Source organism: Lygodium microphyllum, chromosome 9 (genome assembly GCF_053477565.2).
Source record: "Lygodium microphyllum isolate KBCC chromosome 9, Lygodium_microphyllum_v1.1.10, whole genome shotgun sequence".
Classification (NCBI taxonomy): Eukaryota; Viridiplantae; Streptophyta; class Polypodiopsida; order Schizaeales; family Lygodiaceae; genus Lygodium; species Lygodium microphyllum.
In genome coordinates, this window is record NC_141143.1 from 97,166,149 (window position 1) to 97,188,305 (window position 22,157).

At 36.2% G+C, this 22,157-nt stretch overlaps 1 protein-coding gene across 1 annotated transcript; it reads left to right on the forward strand.

Moving 5' to 3' along the window:
* Window positions 1-3,096: 3,096 nt before the first annotated feature.
* Window positions 3,097-5,599, forward strand: LOC148031329 (uncharacterized). Its single transcript, XM_087684851.1, has one exon. The coding sequence runs from the start codon at window positions 3,327-3,329 to the stop codon at window positions 5,166-5,168; it is 1,842 nt and encodes a 613-aa protein (XP_087540977.1). The 5' UTR covers window positions 3,097-3,326; the 3' UTR covers window positions 5,169-5,599.
* Window positions 5,600-22,157: the final 16,558 nt, after the last annotated feature.

A 22,157-nucleotide genomic window follows, 5' to 3' on the forward strand; every position in this document is an offset into this window, starting at 1 on the left:
GATTGATTGGAGGTAGTCATGTGCTTCAAAGTTCTCACATCTCCATGAGAGATCTAGCCTTTTTATGAGCTACATGTATCTATTTTGGTGTATACGGCATTGTACATTAGTGTTTTATCCCATATATAGTCCGATATGCCTTAAACTTCGTAGGCATACACTCCTCCCTTGATCATAATGAAGAGTTTCCACTTTATATCCTTATAGATTTTTAGCCATCCTTATAAATTGATTGAAGCACAAAAACCCTTGCTTGGTCATGGCATCAAAACCAAACTTTTGAGAGTTTAGGAAAGTATAGAACTTCATGGCAAAATAAAAATTGAATTTAATGTAAAATGTTCAACCTCTTGTCAATGCATCTCCTATGGAGGTACTATCCTACATAACCATGAGAACTCAAAGTTATTTCATACTGGCTGGGTGTTGGCAAGGAAATATTTCTCCATCTTTGGTGCAACAATGTGTTGAGTAGAAATAATGTCTAAACAATACTACTCAAGGGACACCAAACATACAAAAAGTAGTTGTTGCAAATACTTTTATGCTTCTTCTTGGACCCAAATACATGGAAATAATCTAGATACTTGTTCATGAAAATTAACATGTGAATCAAAGTCCAACATGCAAGCATAATAACTTCTTCTCACAAAGCAAATAAGGAGTTGCCTAATATGAATCTTAACTGTTTGCTTCAATCTCCAGTTTTTCTTGAAACATTTCCTTGCGTTTGGTGTACCTTTTCCTCAATCTTAGTACAAGAAAACATATTGTAGCTCTACACAAATGGTTGCTATAATTGTTAAAATATTGTTTCACCTTCATTTGTCCCAGCACGCCAACCACACCTGCTACTGTGTATTGTGTAGTTTGCATTCTAGCAAAGCTCATGAGGTGAAGCCTCGTGAGCTTTGCATTTTTTTGAGCAAAGGAAAGTGCACGACTGCTTCCCTTTGCTCACAAATGGATCAATATTAAGAAAAGCACACTTTGCACATAATGCTTTGTGCCCAATCTACAAATTTTGAGAGAGAGAGAGAGTGTGTGTGTGCGCGCACGCGTGCGCGTGTTTGTTCATTGTATTTGAAATAAACACAAATAAATATTTTGCATTGTATTGAAACGAAAGACTTATAAACAATGAACAAAGCATTATCATAGGGAGGGTCTCTCAATGTGGAGCAAACATATTGTGTAAAAGCAATACCACAAAGAGGCTTGTATTTCATAATCTCACTTCCTTAACATTATTGACATGCATATCATGAATGTTTGTAATTACAAGAGCAATTAATGTTGGGGATCGTGAGACCTCATTCAATTGGAAAATGGTACAAAAAGCACTACATGATTCATAATATAGATGCATATGAGTCAAATCAATGAAAAAAACCATTAAAATTTGAGGGATAGTAAAAGAAACGAGCGGTGCCAAGCAAGCCAAGCTAAGAAGAAGACGAAAATGAGCAACACATGTTTTGCATGAGAACCACATTCTCTCAAAACACCTTTCTTTTTCTCAAGAATATTTTTTTCGAAACCAATGGTTCCTGAACAAGATTAATGCACTAGTGAAGTAGCAGTGCCCTCATTAGAATGTATGGAATGCTCAAAACAGTTACCCTTGTTCTTTTTAAAAGAAATTGTACCTACAAGGACATGTAAAACTATTCTTAGTAGAGCATAAGATACCACAAATAGAAATATTTTGCCTAAAGAACAACAATACTACTAACCAACATATGAAGAAGGAATGCAAATCTCTGTGCTGCACAATGACTTCATTAGAATCAGGTGCAACTGATGCACCCTAACCAAGCATGACAAATCAAAGAGCTCGTGATGCTGTGAAGAATGCATTTTTGTAATAGACAATTTGTTCAAGGGACAACTGGACATATCTTCCATATCGTACCTCCACAAAATCATGTGATGAAGGATCTGAATAAGGCAAAGTGGGAAGCCACTTTGATTGTTTTGGTGTTTCTTTGCATTCTAGAGTAGTATAGTTTGTTTCTTTGTTGCAAGCCAAGTTGTAACATCAATAAGATGACTTGATCGACTTAAGCTTTAGTTCCTTACTGTTCATGACATCACAAAGGATGAGCAATGAATTATGTATGAATGACCAAGAAGGTATTTAGGGTGGTGTCACACCTAGTTCTTCTTACACTTTACTAGACTCTTGAAAGTTTGGTAAAGTGCACAAGTATAGGCCATGGAACCACCTTTATAATCGTGAGTTGTGGACAAGGTGCCCATACACTTTCCTTTTGAAAAAAATGTGATTTATATGACAAGTATGCATGTAGTAGGCTAATCCTTGGTACAAAATTGGCCGACATTTGATTTTAAATGAAGTAGAGCCAAAAAGAGATTGAAAATGAAGAGGCTTCACTAATCAAAATGAAGAGTGCCTCAATATGATTGGTGGAATCATTGATCTCTTTCCCCCCCCATTGGTGCTCTTCTTCTCACACATGCAACATTGGGCATATGGAGACTATGAAATCGTTCACAATTTGTTGGAAGATTATCATGACAATAAGGCAAAGAAATTTTGGTCTATAGGTTAGCACACCCAAATGAAAAAGAATGTATTTTTTGGGGGAGAATTCACATTTTACTTTTTTTGTTGGTTGAAATTTGAACATATAAGTGTATAAGGGACATCAAGAGGAATTGAACGAGTCTAATACTGAGCTTTTTATTATCAAAATATGTTAGGTAATTTGAGAAATACAGTTTCAAGGGGCTTATAACGTAATGGTACACATGAGAGCTAGCAATGTGACACTTTGTTAGCTAATCGATGAGTGACACCTACACAAGACTCCTAGGATATTCCCTTTTGTTGTTTTATCACTAGCCCCCAAGGTATTTTCGTTACGTGGGCATTTCACAATTGGCCGCGACCCCTTTACCATGGCATGGAAAAAAATAGTTTTGTTGCTAATGCCAATGGCCAAATTTGCAAGAAAGTTGGGTGCTCTTTAACTAGCACACTTACCCTCCCCTTGAGGCCATTGGCCATGTAATATGGGCACAGACGCCTATCACATTCACACAAAGCTCTTATAGGGATGAAGGGGGGAGCGCCCAGTGCATCTTATCCTTTTAACACTTCGTGAAAGCACTGCCTCACCATCCCGTGACAAGCCCCCTCCAAAGAATTTTGGGCTTGGGAGGGAGGCAGGCAGGCAGGCCGGGGGCAGAGAGCAACCCAACAGGTATCCTTCTCCTTCTCCTTCTCCTTCTTCGTTTTCTTCTTCTTGTGTGTTTCGTCCTTGCCCCCATCGTCTGAGGAGAGAGGCACGACCATTCCCATGGCGCCAGCCATCTTGCTATTCCCCTCTGTTACCGTGCAGGCCTCCCCCTGCAAGCCCTCAGGCCAGAGGTTGATCCCCTCCTCCTCGCCCGGACACTTGGCCTGCTCTCATTGGGCCCTCAGGGGGTCCTCTCTCTTCATCCTCTCCGCTCATGCGGCTAAATGCAGCAGTAGAGCCATAGTACCTTATGCATGGAGAGTCATCTCGGCTGCGGCGGCAGGTGGGGAGGTCTCTGTAGAGGAAGCAACCGCACCCGCACCCGCACCCGCCGCAACCGTTGAACAGGAAGAAGACGATGCGGCCCCAGGTCAGGAGGAGCCCTCTAGCACTGTGGAGGCCTCCTCTACCCCCTCCAGCTCTTCCTCTCCTTCCTCGCCTGCAAGAACGCAGGGCCGGCGTGCTAGAAGAGATAGTCCTGCAAAGAATGTCACCGTACCCAATGAAGAACTCGTCCCCGGAGCTGTCTTCAGTGGTAAGGTCTCAGCTATCCAGACCTTTGGAGCTTTTGTGGACTTTGGGGCATTCACCAATGGGCTTGTCCACATCTCCAGGCTCAGCAAAGCCTATGTGAAGAAGGTGGAGGATGTGGTTCAGCCAGGGCAGGAGGTGAATGTGCAGATTCTTGATGTTGATTTCAAGGCGGGGCGCATCTCTCTCATGCTCAAGGAGGAGGAATCAGAAGTGGAGCAGAGCAATGACAGGAAGGACAATGCCTCACAACAGCAAGCTAGGTCTGCGGCATCCAACCGCAATAGTAAGCGGCGCAATCAAACATCTCAACCATCCACAAAGCTGAAGAAAGGAGAGATCATCACAGGCACTGTGAAGAACATCATTCGATCAGGGGTGTTCTTGTCTTTGCCTGATGGCAATGATGGATACCTTCCAGCCATGGAGGTTGTGTATAAAGGACCGGTTGGAAATCTCGAGTCACAGTTTCAGGTTGGTCAGGAAGTCACTGTTAGGGTTCTGCGCATCGAGAAGGGGCGCATAACACTGACCACCAAGCAGGAAATTGATTTGACAAAGCTGAACGAAGCCTTGAACAGCGGCGTGGATGGAACAGCTACCAACCCTTTTGAGATTGCCTTCAGGCAGAATAATGTCATTGGGAGTTTCTTGGCAGCAAGGGAGAAGCTGAGTGCTCAGGACACAGAAGAAGACAAGGAGGCAGCGGTAGAGGAAGAAGCAGTGGAAGAAAAAGAGGAGATTTCTGCAGAAGGGGCTGTGAATGTGTCCAGTGAGGCTGTGGTAGAAGAGAAAACATTGGAACAAAAAGAGGAGGTCCCTGCAGAAGAGCCTGTGAATGCCTCAAGTGAGGCAGTGGTAGAAGAGAAAGCATCAGAAGAAACAGTGGAGATTCCTACAGAAGAGCCTGTGAAAGCCTCAAGTGAGGCTGTGGTAGAAGAGAAAGCACCTGTGAATTCTTCAAGTGAGGCAGTGGTAGAAGAGAAAGCATCTGAAGAAACTGTGGAGATTCCTACAGAAGAGCCTGTGAATGCCTCAAGTGAGGCAGTGGTAGAAGAGAAAGCATCAGAGGAATCAGAGGAGATTCCTGCAGAAGAGCCTGGGAATGCTTCCAGTGAGGCAGTGTTACAAGAGAAAGCATCAGAAGAAACAGAGGAGATTCCTGCAGAAACAGAGAAGAGTTCTGCAGGGGAGCTTGTGAATGCCTCAAGTGAGGCAGTGGTAGAAGAGAAAGTATCAGAAGAAGCAAAGGAGATTGCTGCAGAAGGGCTTGTGAATGCTTCGAATGAGACTGTAGTAGATGAGAAAGCATCAGAAGAGACCCCTGCAGATGTTCCTGTGAATGCCTCGAGTGAGGCAGTTGTAAGATGAATCATTGCCATTCATAGCCTTACAAAAACCTTCAAAAGCTTAAGGGTTTTATTCGGTTGTTTATTAAGGTTGTCATTATAGTTTGTTGATGTCTTGAAAAGCCTATTGTGCATTCTTCTGCTCTTGGGCCAATTGGTCTCTATGTTAGTATTGCCCTTTGGGCAAGGCTTAGAGGACACACATACACACTTTCTCAGAGGTAGGGATGAAGTTGGCCTTTTTAGTCTGGTCTCATGATGCCATGTTTACTTACAAGATGGGTAGGTGGACAAAGTTCTATCCATGAGTCAAAAAAGTCACAATGGTTTTAAAGGATGTTTTGTGGAGAGGTTGGGCTTGACCTCTTTGCAGCAGTTTGTATCCATCCTATTGGGAAAAAAATCCAAACAAAAAATTGACCAAGGCTGTGCCCTCTTTTTCTTCTGTTTCAAGCTATTGTTGCGAGATGGCGAATTGTTTAGTAGTGCCATTCTCTTCCTCATGTCAAGCTATACTGTGGTAAGCTAAAATCTAGAGGTGCATGTTGGGTAATGTCTCTTTTGTGCTTATGGTTGGGGCATGTGGATGTTATTGCAATAGTGAGAGTATTGGTGGATACAATGGTAGGGTCTTTTGCAGCCTAAACGCTCAAGTTGGATTAGTGTTCTTTGACTCTTTAGGCTCCAAAAGACCCTATCATAATTCAAGCACACAACATAATGCAAACAATGCTTAGTCCCAAATGTATGCCATAAACACAAGATGACCATACAAGGGTTGACTCCAAAAGATATATACATGCAAACAAGTCAGCTCTCAAGATATTCATGATACAAATATCTCAAGGGTCTCTCCAAAATGATGGTAATTCAAGTTTTTGAATTCTCAAAGTTACCCACTTAAAGAATCACCTTGTGTCTGACAACAAAATGTTGGGGTTTATATCTCAATATTGAGATCATGGCCAAATTCATATTGCTTCAAGTATTCTTGTCCATGTGGTTAATCTTTTCTTGCTTAGATAGCTTGCCTTGTTCTTATTGCTTCAGGTATTTTTGTCTATGTGAATGATCTTTTCTCGCTATGAACCATCATCACCCCTATCCATAAGGGGAGATTTGAGGTCTCGAAAATGCATTGTAAGAGATCTTAGAGAAAAAGTATTTTAGAAAATAAACAATATTTGAGAGTTTTAAAAAAGATTATATTTTGATAAATAAACATATTTGAAATTATTAAAAGTCATTATCATAATATTTTCATGCCTTGCATCAAACTTAGAAATGTAGGTTGTCGTAAAGATAATGATGTATGATTTAATAAAGATCCTACCTTGTCTTGATAGAAGTGAAAGTGAATATTTACTTTGAAATTTTTTGATATCTTGTTATCTTCTTTTATCCTCATTATCTCTTTTCTTTCTTTTCCTTGTTGGTTACTTATCATTTATTGACTTTTTTGAATTCACACAATATTCTTATTTAGGTTGTAAATTATATATTTAACTATAGATAAATCATCCAATGATCCCTGTAACAATGATAAAAGAGCTCTCTATCACCTTCATGTTGAGCTAGAATGCGTGTATGAATCAAGTTAAAAAAAAAACACTATTTTAGAATATATCAAATATGTGTCTCGATTCAAAGGAGAAAAAAATCTTAATCTTTAGTTGGATGGAAGGTTATATCTTAAAGATCCTATTAAAATAGTGTTCCTTTTTATAACAAGTCTTTATTAATGTGGTTTATTGGTGATGGTTATAATGGATTATTGGGTTATATATTTAATTTTATTATAAAGAAAGATGCTTTTAAATTAGAGAATCACTTGTTAACAAAACATAGAGATAGAGTTGTAAAAACTATAGGATTGCTAATAAAAGAATCATTCATTGGAGAAACACATCAAAGCATATAAAAGAAAATAAACTAGTTAAGGCTTTCAAAATTGATAAAGATCTCTTAAGAATATTGAGCATCTCAAACGAGGAGGTGGTTGTAGTAAAAGAATCCAAGTAACAAGATATATCTTTTTACTTAAGAAATGTTGAATATAACTTTGCTTCTAATAGTATATGAGTTATGATGTTGGTCTTTTTTAGGTTTCTTCTTGAATCAAATGTAAGAGAGAGAGATGCTTCAAAGGCATCACAATTTTATTATTATCTCTTGCCCTTAACAATTCCAAATGATATTTTCGAGGCTATCTATAGTGAAGACTATTAGATAAAGAGTCAATGGCAAGGTGATGGAAGTTTTAGGTGACCCTTTCTATATCAAGGCCAACTTCAAGAGAGAAAAAAAAGGTTGTTTACATTGAATTTAACAACATTTTTCTTGATCTACCTACCCTGCAATATTTGATGATCAAATTCTATGATTTGTCTTTAGAAGAGGTACAAGGAGTAGCCATGTTTGTGATTAAACTTGATGATTTAAAAGTGTACAAAATTAGAAAGGGTCTCCATTACTTTGATGAATAAAAAACTTTTATCAAGTCATTATAAAGGTTTAATGTCATCTAGTGTTTAATTGAACACAATATCTGGTGGTTAGGAGCTTTTGAAGTAGACAAAAAGGATTTTGATATATTGTATTGGGTTTTCCATCAAACTTTAATACTTGATGTAATTGAAAGCCAACAACAAGAAGAAGAGCTATTTGTTGAGGGATTTGGAAACTACAAGGTTGAATGGCACATAATTGGTAACTTAAAGATACTCAAATGCATGTACGCTGTGTCTAAAGGAGCAAATTCTAGATGCCCCTAGTTGCATAGTCGAGATCAAGCAACTGTAATAGAGCCCCCTCCAAGTATATCAAAAACCCATAATTCAAGCCAATTTTAGATATTTCTTAGGCCGTGCTCATATATGTACACTTCATGCACTTTGTAGAATAATTGAAAAGCTCATTCATCTTTGCACATAGGGTTTGCTTGGAAGCTAAAATCCTTATTAGTAGCTAGACAAGATACTATAACAAAGATCAAGCAAGTTTTATTTACAATTGGTTTACATGGAGGGAATATTGTTATTGAACTAGATCTTTAAAAGTCCAAGGATGAAAATTGTATCCCCAAAAAGGCATCTATTGGTGGGGTGAAGGCTAGAGGTTCCTACGCTTTCATTGAAAGCTTGGACATATTAACTCTAGAAATGGGGGTTTAACTATTAAATATAATTAATGAAAATCCTTACATAATGTAATTAAGGACTATGTTGATAGTGGACAGACTTGGAACAAAAAACCTAAAATTTGAGAAACATTTTTTTATTGTGATAAAATTGATTGGAAAGATCATGATCTCAAAGACTTCAAAGACCAATTGAACACTTTCAAAAAGGCAATGACAAGCTTGGAGTAATCAACACTTCACTCATTATATGGTAAGAAGTTATTATGTTTGTACAATTAGAAGTTGATATGTTTAATATTTTTAATTAGCTCTCTTTGTTTTTTATTGTGTAGTATATTTTACACAATCATGCTCCATATTTTATCAAATACTATGAAAGTTTATCTATTTGGTCAACCTAAGATATGAAAAAATCACATTATCAAGCAAGAACAAAACACTGTAGGCACACAAGACATGGAGGAGGAAGAGTCAAAGCAAGCCGTTTATTAGAGGTCTTTCAATGGCTTTACAAAAAAATTTGGCATACATTTAAGCTTAAAGATACAACCACATCTTACAATACATTATCTTTGGCAAAAACCATACAAATGGTTACACAAAAAAGGAAAGAGGGATATCAAAACTCTTGTGTAAAGTAGAGGTTTTTAGAATGGTTACAAACTAAACAAAGAGAATGCAAAAGATGGGTTTCAAGAAACCCTTAATCCTTTAGGATCTTTCAGTCTTGTCTTTGTTGCAGAGGAATCCTTGGATTCATCCCACTCAATAGGACCTTTATATTTCAAAAGCTCTTACTTTTTGTAGCCTAGGAGAAGCTTCAAATATTTTGCATCTCCCATATTGGAGAGTAAATAAGAGCTAAGGACTCCAAGGTATCTAGCTCTAGATCCATTGCAAGCAGGCATACAGCAAAAAATCCTTATGGTTTTTTTATTCTCTACCAAAATTATCTTCTCAACTCCTCTATTGAAAACTTTAGATCCAATGACTTTGCAAATAGCTTTTAAAGCTATCATTGTCAAACTTGGAGAGCTTGAGAATCTGTAGTGATAAATTACAACAACTTTTTAATTTAAGCTTCCAATATAGTGGTCAAGTCCTTGACTTTTTTCAAGCTTTAGTGGCCAAGAGCCCTTAGTTCTTCCAAGCAAGTTATCAAGATTTTTACTTTTAATCTACATAAGAGACAAAAACGTTTTCCTTGTCGATTGATGAAAATCTTAAAGTTGGTTATCTTTAATACATACTATTAAAGCCTAGGAAGATCTTAGATATATCTTTAATACCTTTGGGGTTTCATCATCTTCAAGAAGGCTATCACCATAGAGATTTATTGAGTTCTTTGGCTTCTCCTTTGATGGTTGCTTCAATGTGCTTTCATATCCCATGCCCTCAATGCCAAGCCTCTTTTGCACCTCTAAGAACTCTTCTTCTGTGTAGGTAGCCCATTTTTCTCATATTCCACAATCTCATTGATACATGTGTGTAGGGCCATGGAGCTATCTTGAAAAATGTCCCCTTCAATATCCAGAGTTGCTAGTGATGGACATGGTTCATAACTCATGAAATCCTTATCAGTCTAGCCCCATGCTACTAGGATGGCTAAGCAGTATTGATCTTTGAGATAAAAAGGATATTGAATGTCATTGAGCAATACATATCTTTTTTTGTTGATAAGGTAGGTAGAAAATGTGGGGATACAATCCAAGGGACATTTTTCAATATTTGTCCTCAATTCTATCTCCTCTTCTTCTATCTTTGTAATGTTTTAACTCTTGAATACAACAAGATTAAAACATTGCACTAGCTAGTTCTCAATGTCCTCTTGAAATATCTTTGCCTTCTCTTCAACCTCCTTTTCCATGTATGTAGTATATTCACCCTTGCACTCTTTCCCTTTCTCTGAAGGGGAATCCTCTATATATTGAAGAAACACAAGAAAACGTATGTCTTTGTGAATCAAATGGTAGTGTTTTGCTGATCCCTTTGAAAAAGGTAGTTTGTTTCATGCCTTGTAAATTCTTCGTCTTAATAAGATAATACCTAGTAAATAAAGTTATATTGGGAGCATTGGTTGCTTGGATCATATCATTAAAATGGATATAATTATCTATTAAGAGAAACTCTACATGTCTAGAATAGAACTCTTTGTACTCCCTAAGCTTCTCATCAAGATCTCTCAGCAGCTCTTGCAAATCAAAAGGGACATTGAGCATCTCTCTAATATACATAAATTTGGACGAGTTTCTTATCTTCTGCAAAAGAAATCAAAAAGTCTGTCATCAAAATTATCCTCAAGCTCCTCTTGCTCCATTTCCTTAAGGGATAGCTTTCTCTTTAACATCCCTAAACACTGCAAAAATAAAAGTTATGAAATCATATTCATTACTAGTAAAAAAAATTTGAATAACTAGATTATATGCCAAAAACCTAATCCTTGACATGTGAAACACGAATTAAGTAGCATAGACACCGAATAGCAATACAACTGAAATCACGTTTCATATGACAGTAGCTTAACAAATGAAAATTCCAAAGTTATGCAATCACAAGGACCGAAATCAAACATTTTGTCACGATTCTCCAGAAGTCCGACATAAGAAACATGATTTTATAAGTTGCAAGAGTTATTAGCAATAGTGTTAAGCTCACGTTTCATATGACACATCCACAAGAACTTTGATAAACCTATTGATGGAATAAAATACAATAATAATTGACGCAATGGTATGTAAATGTTTAAAAAATGATATCCTATTTGTTATGAGAGTTTTATCCATTTACACTATTTGATTTGGTTGTATATGGTTACCTTTGCCTTGGATGGAGCACAGGAGAGCTTAGCTTCAATTTGATGGAGATAGAAAAGATTATCGGTGAAAATGGTTGATGATTGCAAAATGTTGCTTTCAAAAGACTCCCAAAAAGGCATCTAATGATAGAGTAGTTTTTCTTGAAATTTGATTCGAAAAGGACATCTTTCACAAAAAAAGGAGGACATTCTATCAAGTACTATGTTAATTAATAATTACAATACTAACTCAAGATTTAATTTTGACCCCTCCAATAAAGAATCATTTTCATCTTCCCATTGCAAGACAATCTCATTTGGAATATGGCATGCTATTGAAATACATTAAGAGTAATCTACCAAGATTAACCACATCTTTTGAAAGAAGTTCATACTCCAAAGAAAAATCTTATGTAATTAGGTAGACTTGCATACATTAATCTATAGTTTTGGATTTCTTTATAACAAATGTTAGATTTTTTGATTAAATGCTAGACTCTTTTTTACATTTTTGGATTAAATGATTCTGGACTACCTATCTTCATTGTGATGTTGATATGTGATGCTTAATGCTGTATAGAATGCAAAATTAGTTGCTCTTCTTTGGATTCCATTAACCTAGATTCATGTTCCATTCATTTTCTTATTGGTCCTTATATCGATTGTGCTTGATATTCTAGTATTTATGAAACACAAGATCAGTTGTATCTCTTGTGATCTCATTCACCTCAAAACACGTTTTATTCATTTGTTCTCATGTGTCCTATCACTGATTACTTCACAATTCATTATTGTACAAAACATGAAAACTATTGCTTGCTTTCTAATTTCTTTATACCAATCTCGTGTTTCATACATTTTCTTTCAAGTCACTGTCTTTGATGGAAAAAAAATCATAGTCCAAGACATTGGTGCCTAGTTTGGGCTCTATCGTGTGAAACACAAATTTAGTGGCGGGGTTCATTATTTCACCTATCACTTTTTGTGTTTCATACATTTTCTCTTGGATCACTGTCTTTGATGGAAAATAAATTACAATATGAGACATTGGTGCATAGTTTAGGCTCTATCGTGTGAAACACGAATTTAGTGGTGGGGTTCATTATTTCACATGTCTCTTTTTGAATTTCATAAATTTTCTTTTGGATCACTATTTTTGATTAAAAAAAAATGTAGTCCTAGTCATTGGTATGTAGTTTGGGCTTTGTTGTGTGAAACACAAATTTAGTGATAGGGTTTATTGTTTTACATGTTTTTTTTCTTCCTTCATATGTTTTATGTTTAGTTTCTTGTAGATAACTAGTTTTCTTATTATGTTGTTGCAGTTTGTTTCATTGAGGTATAGCTAGAACTAAGGCTACTACAAGGAAGCGATAGATTGATCCTAGGAACATTGCTGAGAAGATACATTGGTCCTCTAAGCCATCCAAGCTACCAAAGAAGCATAAAAGGAGATTTTTACAAGGTGTAAGATGTCTTAGGAAAATTAGGAAGGAGGCTACAGAAGACTTCTTGATTAAATTTTTTCAGGATGCATACATCTGTGCTACCCATGCACATAGAGTGACACTTATGGATAATGATATGATTATCCTACGAAGTTTGAGATATAGATTCTCCAAGGTTTTGAAGCTAGTTCCTCTTATAGATGAGAATACATGATATTCTTAATGTGCCACCATATAGAAAGAAGAAGGAGGACACCAATCCTAAAGTGGAGGATATCACACATAAGAGAGACATAAGATGACATGAGGAGGAAAAGGCTACAGAGGAACAAGTAGAGAAATGAAGGGATCATAAGAGGAAGAAAGTAGAAGAAAAATAAGTAGAGCAACTAGGATCTCTAAAGAATGAGCTTTTTGACATGCTTGATAAGGTCAACCTAGTAGGTTTTAGTGAATATTTCTTCTTGCTTGGTGATAGATAAGAAAAATTATATTATTTTTTAAGACTCGGAATGTGTGCATATCCTTAAGGATAAGAGGCAAGAAGTAAATGACTCCATCCTTCTTATTGGATTGAGGTATAACATATCTAAATTTGTTTGTTCAAAAGTATCCAAGTTCTGTAATGGGCTAAATTATCCTTTGAACACTTTTTTGGAATCAATGTGCCCAATAGACCTCCAGGATGCTTTGATTCGAGCTGCTCCTATTGTGCGGAAAGTACAATCAAAGCCTAACAATAATAAGTTTTGGAGCTACAATAACCAAAACAAAGGAGGATTCAAAACTTGAAGAAGGGATTACCTATTTACTTGATCAAGCTTAACAAGATAAATCAAGATGGTTAGATAGAAGAAGAATCATCTTGGTTAAAAGAGTACACCGACATATTTCTTGAAGAGTTAACTAAGTTACCTCTGGAAAGATAAGTTGATCATGAGATCAAACTTGTTCTAGAAGCCGCTCTAGTGGCAAAGAGACCTTATAAAATGTCTATTCCTGAAGCCATCAAACTAAAAGAGCAACTCAAGCAATTGCTAGAATAAGGGTATATTCGGCCAAGTAGTTCACCATGGGGAGCCCTAGTATTATTTCAAAAGAAGAAAGATGGAACTCTCTATCTTTGTATTGACTGCTGAGGGCTAAACCAAGTAATAATAAAGAATAAGTACCCAATCCTGAGGATACACGAGCTTCTTGATCGTCTACAAGGAGCAAAGATCTTTTCTAAGATTGATCTTTGGTTAGGATATTATTAGATTAGAGTTAAGAATGAAGATATTCCAAAGACCACCTTCAACACAAGATACGGTTATTTCGAATTCATCGTGATGTCATTTGGGTTGACAAATGCTCCAGCTACCTTCAATAGGTTAATGCAGGACATTTTCAGACCTCATCTTGATGATTTTGTTCTTGTACTCTTTAATGACATCCTAACTTATTCAAAGGAGGAAGAAGATCATGAACCACATCTTTGCATTGTCCTGGAGACAATGAGAGCACACAAGTTGTATGCTAAGAAGAAGAAGTGTGCATTCTTCAAAAGGAATATTGAGTACTTGGGATTCATAGTGTCTGCTGAAGGTATATCAGTAGATCCTGCCAAGGTCAAGGATGTTCAAGATTGGCCACCCCCAACCACTATCAAGGAAGTAAGAAGTTTTCTAGGTCTAACAGGATGGTATATGGTATTCATCAGAAACTATGCCCAAATTGCAGCACCTATTACAGACCTACTCAAGAAGCAAGTTGCCATTAAATGGATGCCAATTGAACAGTCTAGCTTTGAGCAACTAAAGCATAGTTTGGTAACTGCTCCTATCTTAAGGCTACCTGACTTAAGCAAGGAATTTGAAGTTTTCACAGATGCCAGCTCTCTTGCATTAGGATGCATACTAATGCACGAAGGACATCCTATAGCTTACTCTTTAAGAAAATTGAAAACCCATGAGAAGAGATATACTATTCACGACATGGAGTTATTAGCTGTGATTCATTTTCTCAAATTATGGAGACATTACTTGCTTGGAAATAAGTTTTCCTTTTCTTAGTCACACATCATAAAAGTCTTAAGTGGATTTTTACTCAACCTAATCTTAATATGAGGCAACGATGTTGGATCGAGATTCTGCAGGAGTATGAGTTTGAAATTAAGTTCAGACTTGGTAAAGAAAATGTAGTAGCAGATGCCCTTAGTCATAAAGCCTTCCTTAATGCTCTTATCACTGAAGAACCATCTAGGGCAGAAACTATGGCTACAATGGTATCAATGCCAACTAATCCTATCATCGAGTTGACCAAGGATGAAGCAAATAAGGACTCAGACTATTAACAATTGTTTTGGGAAGTTCAGAATAAGGAACAAGATCCCAAAATCAAGACTAAGTATCAAGAATTCTCTACATGAAGATGAAGGACTTGTTTATTTCAGAATGAGACTATGCATTCCTTCAAGTCAGACTCTCAAGAGAAGGATACTTTGGGAAGCACATGATTCTCCTTTTCAAGACACCCAGGGTATGCAAAAACCCTTAATGATGTCAGGAAAAGTTATTACTGGCAAAAACTCAAGGGTGATGTACTTAAGTATGTCATTGAATGTCTAAATTGCCAAAGGGTAAAATCTGAACGTGGTAAGTTACCAGGAAAACTCCAGCCACTTGACATTTCCCAGATGAATTGGAAATTCATTAGCATGGACTTTGTAGTTGGGTTATCTTATGTACAAGGAGGATATAACTCAATAATGGTGATAGTAGACATGCTAACAAAGATCTCTCATCTTATTCCAACAAAAACCAATTGCAAAGCTTTAGATATTGCTAGAATTTTTGTAAAAGAGATTTTTAGGTTACATGGGTTACCTAAAAGGATCATCAGCAGTGATCATGATTCTCTTTTCACATCACACTTCTAGAAGAGTTTATTTGAAGCCATTGGAACCTAACATTGTTTCAATATTGCTTATCATCTACAAACTGATGGGCAGATAGAACGAGTTAATCAAGTAATTGAGGATATTTTGCGTGCATATTGCAGCAAGGAACCTAAAAGGTGGATTCAATATCTATACTTAGTGGAATTCTCTTATAATGCCTCCTATCATCGAAGTATTCAGATGACTCCATTCTAGGCACTATATGGTCAAGATTTCCATATGCCACTTAACTTTTATGATCCTACTCTAAGGGTAGAAGCTTCGAAAAAAATGTTAGAATAGATGGATGATCAAATTAAGGTTATCAGATAGGATATTCAAGCTACCAAGGATCGACAAAAGGCATATGCTAATCTAAAAAGGCAAGAACGAATCTTCAAAGAGGGAGACATGGTCTTCATCCATGTCCATCTAAAGAAGAGTTCCCTATCTTTAGGAGAATTTAAGAAGCTAAGTCCAATATATTGTGGACCCTATAAGATTCTCAAGTGCTTAGGACCCCAAGCACTTACAAGTTACAACTTCCTGAGAATTTAAAAATCCACAATGTATTTCATGTTAGCTTATTGAAAACATACGTAGCTAACCCTAACCATATCCTTGATGATCAACAAGTTGTAATACCGAACCGAGGAGTCCTTGAGCTATAACCTGACAGAGTAATTGATGTAAAAGAGAGAAAATTGAGAAGTATAATCCTTAGAGAATACCTTGTCCAGTGGAAGGATTATCCTGAAGAAGATGGTACATGGATATATGAGAATGCTCTTCATCAACAATACCCATAGTTTCTCTCGAGATGAGGACATCTCGATTTCTCTAAGGGGAGGAAGATGTAATATTTCCACACAATAAAAGTGAGTTGGTTAGTTTAAAAGCTAGTTAGTCAATTAATAAGTTAGTAAGGTTATTAACTTTTAAAAAAAAACTAACAACTAATTGACATTAAAAATAAATAAATAAATAAAATTGAGAGTCGTAACTTGATATTTTTTCTAAATTAACAAGAACCGTAGCCACCCTTGACGGAAGTTACAATGTGAACAAGAGTTATGAGCTATATTAATCACTTGTGTTAATGTGTATAGTATAGATGGTCTAAAAATATTAGATTTTTGGACAAGACTAGTATATTTTAGATATTTTAGATATTATCCTAAAAAGATATGGAGATTTCTAGAACTAGATGCCATTTAAAAAGAAAAAGGGAAGTGATGTTTTAGTTAGTTTTGAAGATTTTATAAAAAGAAAAGAGAGAGAGAGAGAGAGAGAGAGAGAGAGAGAGAGAGAGAGAGAGAGAGAGAGAGAGAGAGAGATTGGAAAAATCACGTGCACCGCGATCACAGTCTACAAACAGAAAACAACACTTCAAACAGGGAGAAGAAGAAGGAGTGAACTGAAAGATTTCTAATCAAGTGTCTTGGGTTTTCCCCCCCTTTCAAAGCCACGGATGTCGAAGGTTATTGTACACATGTCTTTATGTGCATTCGATATAGTTATAGTCAAATGCGACAAGGTTAAATGTTGACTAATGCCTGTTATGAAAAGTGAATTCGCTTATGTTGGGTTAGAGAGCCCAAATAGGAAATTCATGCCTTGCTTAACATGTTGTAAGAGATGTACTGAACACTTCTTTATGGGGAGGAGAATCCTCATTAGAATGTAAGGTTGCCTTAGGATAAGGTCTACCTTGGCTAGTGAAGCTATGGGCTACACGATGGTGTGATTGTCATTGCATCATTTGATATACATTTGAAAGGACTGTTTGTGTTTACTAAAAACTAGATCTCTGATTGAAATTATGGACAAATAGAATAAAAAGAAGGATCGCGCTAGGCTACCCCTAAGCTAGCGGCGAGACCCTACTCCAAGGGGATCATGGTTATTGCTACGAGAGGCTTGGACCGGCTCCGTAGGCGAATGGTATGCCAGTAGGGATAGTCTCAGATAGTAGGAAATGTGGGTGCCAGAGGGGGCTCTGGACTGTAAATCCTGCATTTTTCCTGAAAATCTAATGAGCCCCTTCGTGACCCAGGATTGGGTTCTTGGAACCCTAAATACTAGTTACAAGGATGGAATCTTGGTGGATAGAATACCCTCGTGGAATTCTGTGTATCTTTCGCAGGGTCGGAAAGATGGAAATTGTAAGAAGCTTCCAATATAATAAAGAAGTTTGCTTTATTCAAGGACTATTTGATTTGTATGTGTGTTTGTGAGATAAATTACGTGAAGGAACATGTGATTTAACGAACTAATTAAGGAAGCTATTTGTATATGTTCCAATAAATGTGCTGTAGGTAATTAAAAAACTAAAGATGATCCCGTCATCAAAGGAAAGCGGGTGGGCATAACCCCTAACAGGTCTGTCCAATGGTAGGGTGGTCCCGCTTAGCTAGGAGCTTTTCTAAATCAGCAATAGAAATATGAAGATGACAAATTGACCAACTAGTCATTAGGTAGAACTAACTTGCATTGTTTTAGGGGGCTGGAATGCGATTTTGCCTTATGGGTAGGAGGGTTAATGTACCACGCTCCCCTCCGTCTCCCATTCTCTTTGAACCAAGTGTAATGGCAAGTCCGCTTTAGATCAAGTAATCCTGTAAAAGTGGGAACTTGAAATTACTCTCGATAGCTGGATGCTAGGAGACTTTAGGAACCTAGAAATTTAGGTCGATCCTAGTGGGTTTGGCTTGAACTTTCTCATTGCGAAGTAGACTCAGTAGGGCCTAAGTGACAAACCCCGTGATGTTCCAAAGGAGCGCCGGGCGGTATCATTTTTGGGAAACCTACTGATGGACTACTAAAAGGTGTGCCGTGGATTGATACTAGCGAACACCTCATAGTGTGTGTGTGCATGTGTGTGTGAGTATGCATGTGCATGCACGTGTGCATGGTATAAATTTCCCTTCAAAAAAATTAACCATATATGCTAAAGATACAAGTATGAAACAAACAAATGATATATTTCAAGACTTGAGCTAGATTTATTTCTCATTTTCAAGGTCTACACTAATATTGAAATAAAAACAAGCATATTCAATATCCACATATATCTTGGGTAGGTAACAAACAACAAAGACCGGTACCACAAGTCAAGGGATGATACATATATCCATCCACAAGAAATCATTACATAGAGACCTAGACCGCACCTTTGGGGACTACAAGTGTTACCACCCCTTAGAACTTGTTTTCAATATTAATAGATACATCATAAATTTTGACAAATGCTTACTATAATTAGGTTAGCAATCCAAAATTGAATGTCCTACTAAGTCCAACCAATTTGTACAAATAGCTAACAATAAGTGTAGGCTATGATTTAGCAAAAACTAAGTTCAACCAAGTAAACTACTACAAGTCCTAATAGACTCGAAAACCACACAATCTTTTGTAGTGAAGCCATGGAGGGTCATATTTGACCAATTTTAACTATCACTTTAGGTAAGTAGGGATGTATAGTATATGCTTACTACATGACACTCAATTGCCCTAACAAAGGTGGTACTAGTATGCAAATCCGCTATTCATGACCATATCAATACTGTAATGGTGGACTTTCCCAAATTATACCTAATCGTTATATGATGGCAAAAGAAGCATAAAGGTCAATAAAAAATATTGCTATAGAGAAAGATTCTATAAGATACATGCATACCATCGTAGAATCTATTGTTTTGGCAATATAAAGCTAATGAAGACATTATGGGGGTAAATGACTAGTATATCAGTTGAAAGTTGCTACAGTGCATGAAAGCAGAAGGGTAACATAATGATAGTTGTTGACTATAATTAGGGTATCCAAATGTCATATCCAAGGTACTACCATAAAAGTTTAGACAACTCATATATAAGTGGGAACCTTGATAGAGCTATTTCATAGTCAATTATAGCATAGTAACAAACAATAAACATGTAGAGCATATCTAGAATGGGACAACTAGGGCCCAGATCTTAACCCATTGCAATTTGGAATCCATGAGATCAATGGGGAGTTATTTTATTTAGTACAGTAGTAGATAAGTACTACTGTGTATGAAAGCCAGGGGGGTTGTTTTATTTATTACACTAGTAGTAGATAAGTAGTACTATGTATGAAAGCTAGGGGGTTTGATAATTACTTTATGACATGAGAGTAGTAATTACAAATCAAAGTTTCATACCAAAAAAATACTTATTAGTCAAAATGTTGTTGTCAACAAGTGTAGGCTATGGTTATATTTGATTTCAACCAATGACTACCATTTTAGCAACAGATAGAAGCAAGCATGTACTACTTATCTATGCATGAACATGCTACCCATATTAAAGTAAGCTAAAATCCTATCAAATCATATGCAAATGTATGCATGACCACTGGGTATTTATTGTAGTGATAAGCTACTTGTTTCTAGCTTGTCAATAAATGATAAGAGGCATTAACCCATTGCTACATAATCATATTAAAGAAAGGACTTGTTAATGTATGGTAATGAGATCATAAACAACCTACTATTCATGAATAGTTTCCCACTGAAGGTGCCACTATTCATAAACCATGATCAGACAGCACTGATGGACTATCCTAGATTAATTAGCATTTGTAGAAGCAATCAAATTAATGCATATTGAAACTTATATGATGGCAAGGTGCAAAAATAAGTCGTAAGCCAATAGGAGCAATGCATAGAAGAATTATCATAGGACAAGATGTCTATTGCACTACTTGGAGTTTGAAAAGACAATCAAATCATTGGTTGAAATTTTCTGCAATAGAAGGATATCCTGATGACAATTAACTATTTTCATCAAAGTACCAAAACTAAATGGTGCTACCACAAGGGTTCAATTAGTTCAAATATAGGCGAAAGTCTCAACATTGTTTCCCCATATTCAATTATAACAAAGATCAATCCTTTTTAGATATAGCAGTAGATATTATGCATGAAGGTAGTAATTGGTAATTATAGAGTAGATCTAAACTTTCACAAGTAGAGAAGCCAACTTCATGTAAAAGCAATTCCATGAAAATTATGTAAGTCCATAGAAGCATGTCAAACATAAATTATGTAGAATTTTTACTTGTGACTAAAAGTCCTATCCCTAATACTCCTTGCTACCACCAAAAAGGGACAATTGCTATAATTGATTTCTAACATGAGTATGGTGGTTACAAGTTAGGGTTTTAGATCTGAAATTCTTGATTAGTTCAAAGTTGCTATCAACAAGTGTAGGTTATGATTATATTCGATTTTATCCAATGATACACATTGTGCAAGACTACCATTTTAGCAACATGTATAAGCATGCAAGTACTACTCATATATATTATAATAGGCTACACATATTATGCTAAGATCAATCCAATCATATGCATTTATCTACATGAACACTTAGTACTTACTACAATGATAAATTGGCAAATTCAAGCATGTTAATTGATTATAAGAGGCATTGGCCCAATGTTACATAATTATATTAGAAAAATGGCCTATTAAGGTATGGTAATGAGATCACAAACATCAACAATACTAACTACATGGAAGTTCAATATGGTCATGATCATTACCTCTATTCTTAATTAGTTTTCTTGCTATATATCAAGGAAATAAGGGCTCCTTTATAGCAGTGTATCATTGCTACTAGATATATACTAGATCATAAGGTCATATCAAGGTACTGACCTCAAATTTACTAGTTTAATTATACCAAATTCATATTCATAGGGAAGTTATGTATGATAGGTTCTAGCTATTATTTCAAACAGTCAAATATGTAATGGTCACTAGAAAAACAATTGCCAAAGCAACTCACTATTCATGAGCCATGCCCAAACAACAATGAGAAACTATCCCAGTCTTACCAATATTTGTAGAATCATTCAAATTAATGTACATTGAAACTAGTATGATGCTGATGTGCAAAAATATCTAGCAAGTAAATAGGAGCATGTGTAGAAGGATTATCTTATGAAAAGGACAACTATTGTATTATTTGGAGTTTGAAAATATAATCAAATAGTTGGCATAAAATTTCTGGAGTAGCAAAAGGATATCCTAATGGCAATTCCTTATTGTCATCAAAGTACATAACTAAATGGTGCTATTAGAAAGGCTCAATCAATTCAAATGCAAGTGTAAGCCTTGATATGTTTTCCCCATATTTATTTATTCAAATATTAGGCATAATAGTAGATATTATGAGGGTACTTAATCACTAATTGCATAGTAGATATGAAATGGCACAAATTGAGATGTTAATAATGTTTCTTCATGGAAAAGCAATTCATGGAAAACTATTTAGGTTCCCAGAAGCATATCAAACAAAAAATTTTCTTGTGACCGAGACATTCTTATCCTTGATACTACTAGAAAGGTACATTTACTAAAAGGTAAGTGCACACTTGATTTGGTTTTAGTAATTCCAGAGCAATTCTAAAATAACATGACTAAGAATGCGAGTAAATTACTTTATGCAAAAGCAATTCAGATTATGCGGATTTTTAGAAGAATATTAAACATTAATTTTGCAAAAATTATACCTGTGACAAAAAAACCCTATAGTTGATTTTTCCAGAAAAGTATAGTTACTACAAATATAGGTGTGAACAAATAGTATAGGCAACAATCAGTATGTATATAGAGAATTTGAAAATTTGAAAACGTGAAAGGAAGTATGACTGCACAATTATTTCAAAAAGAGGCTCA

Excerpts from the sequence above, each read along its gene's own strand:
- LOC148031329 (XM_087684851.1), top strand. The coding sequence starts at position 3,327 with ATGGCGCCAGCCATCTTGCTATTCCCCTCTGTTACCGTGCAGGCCTCC.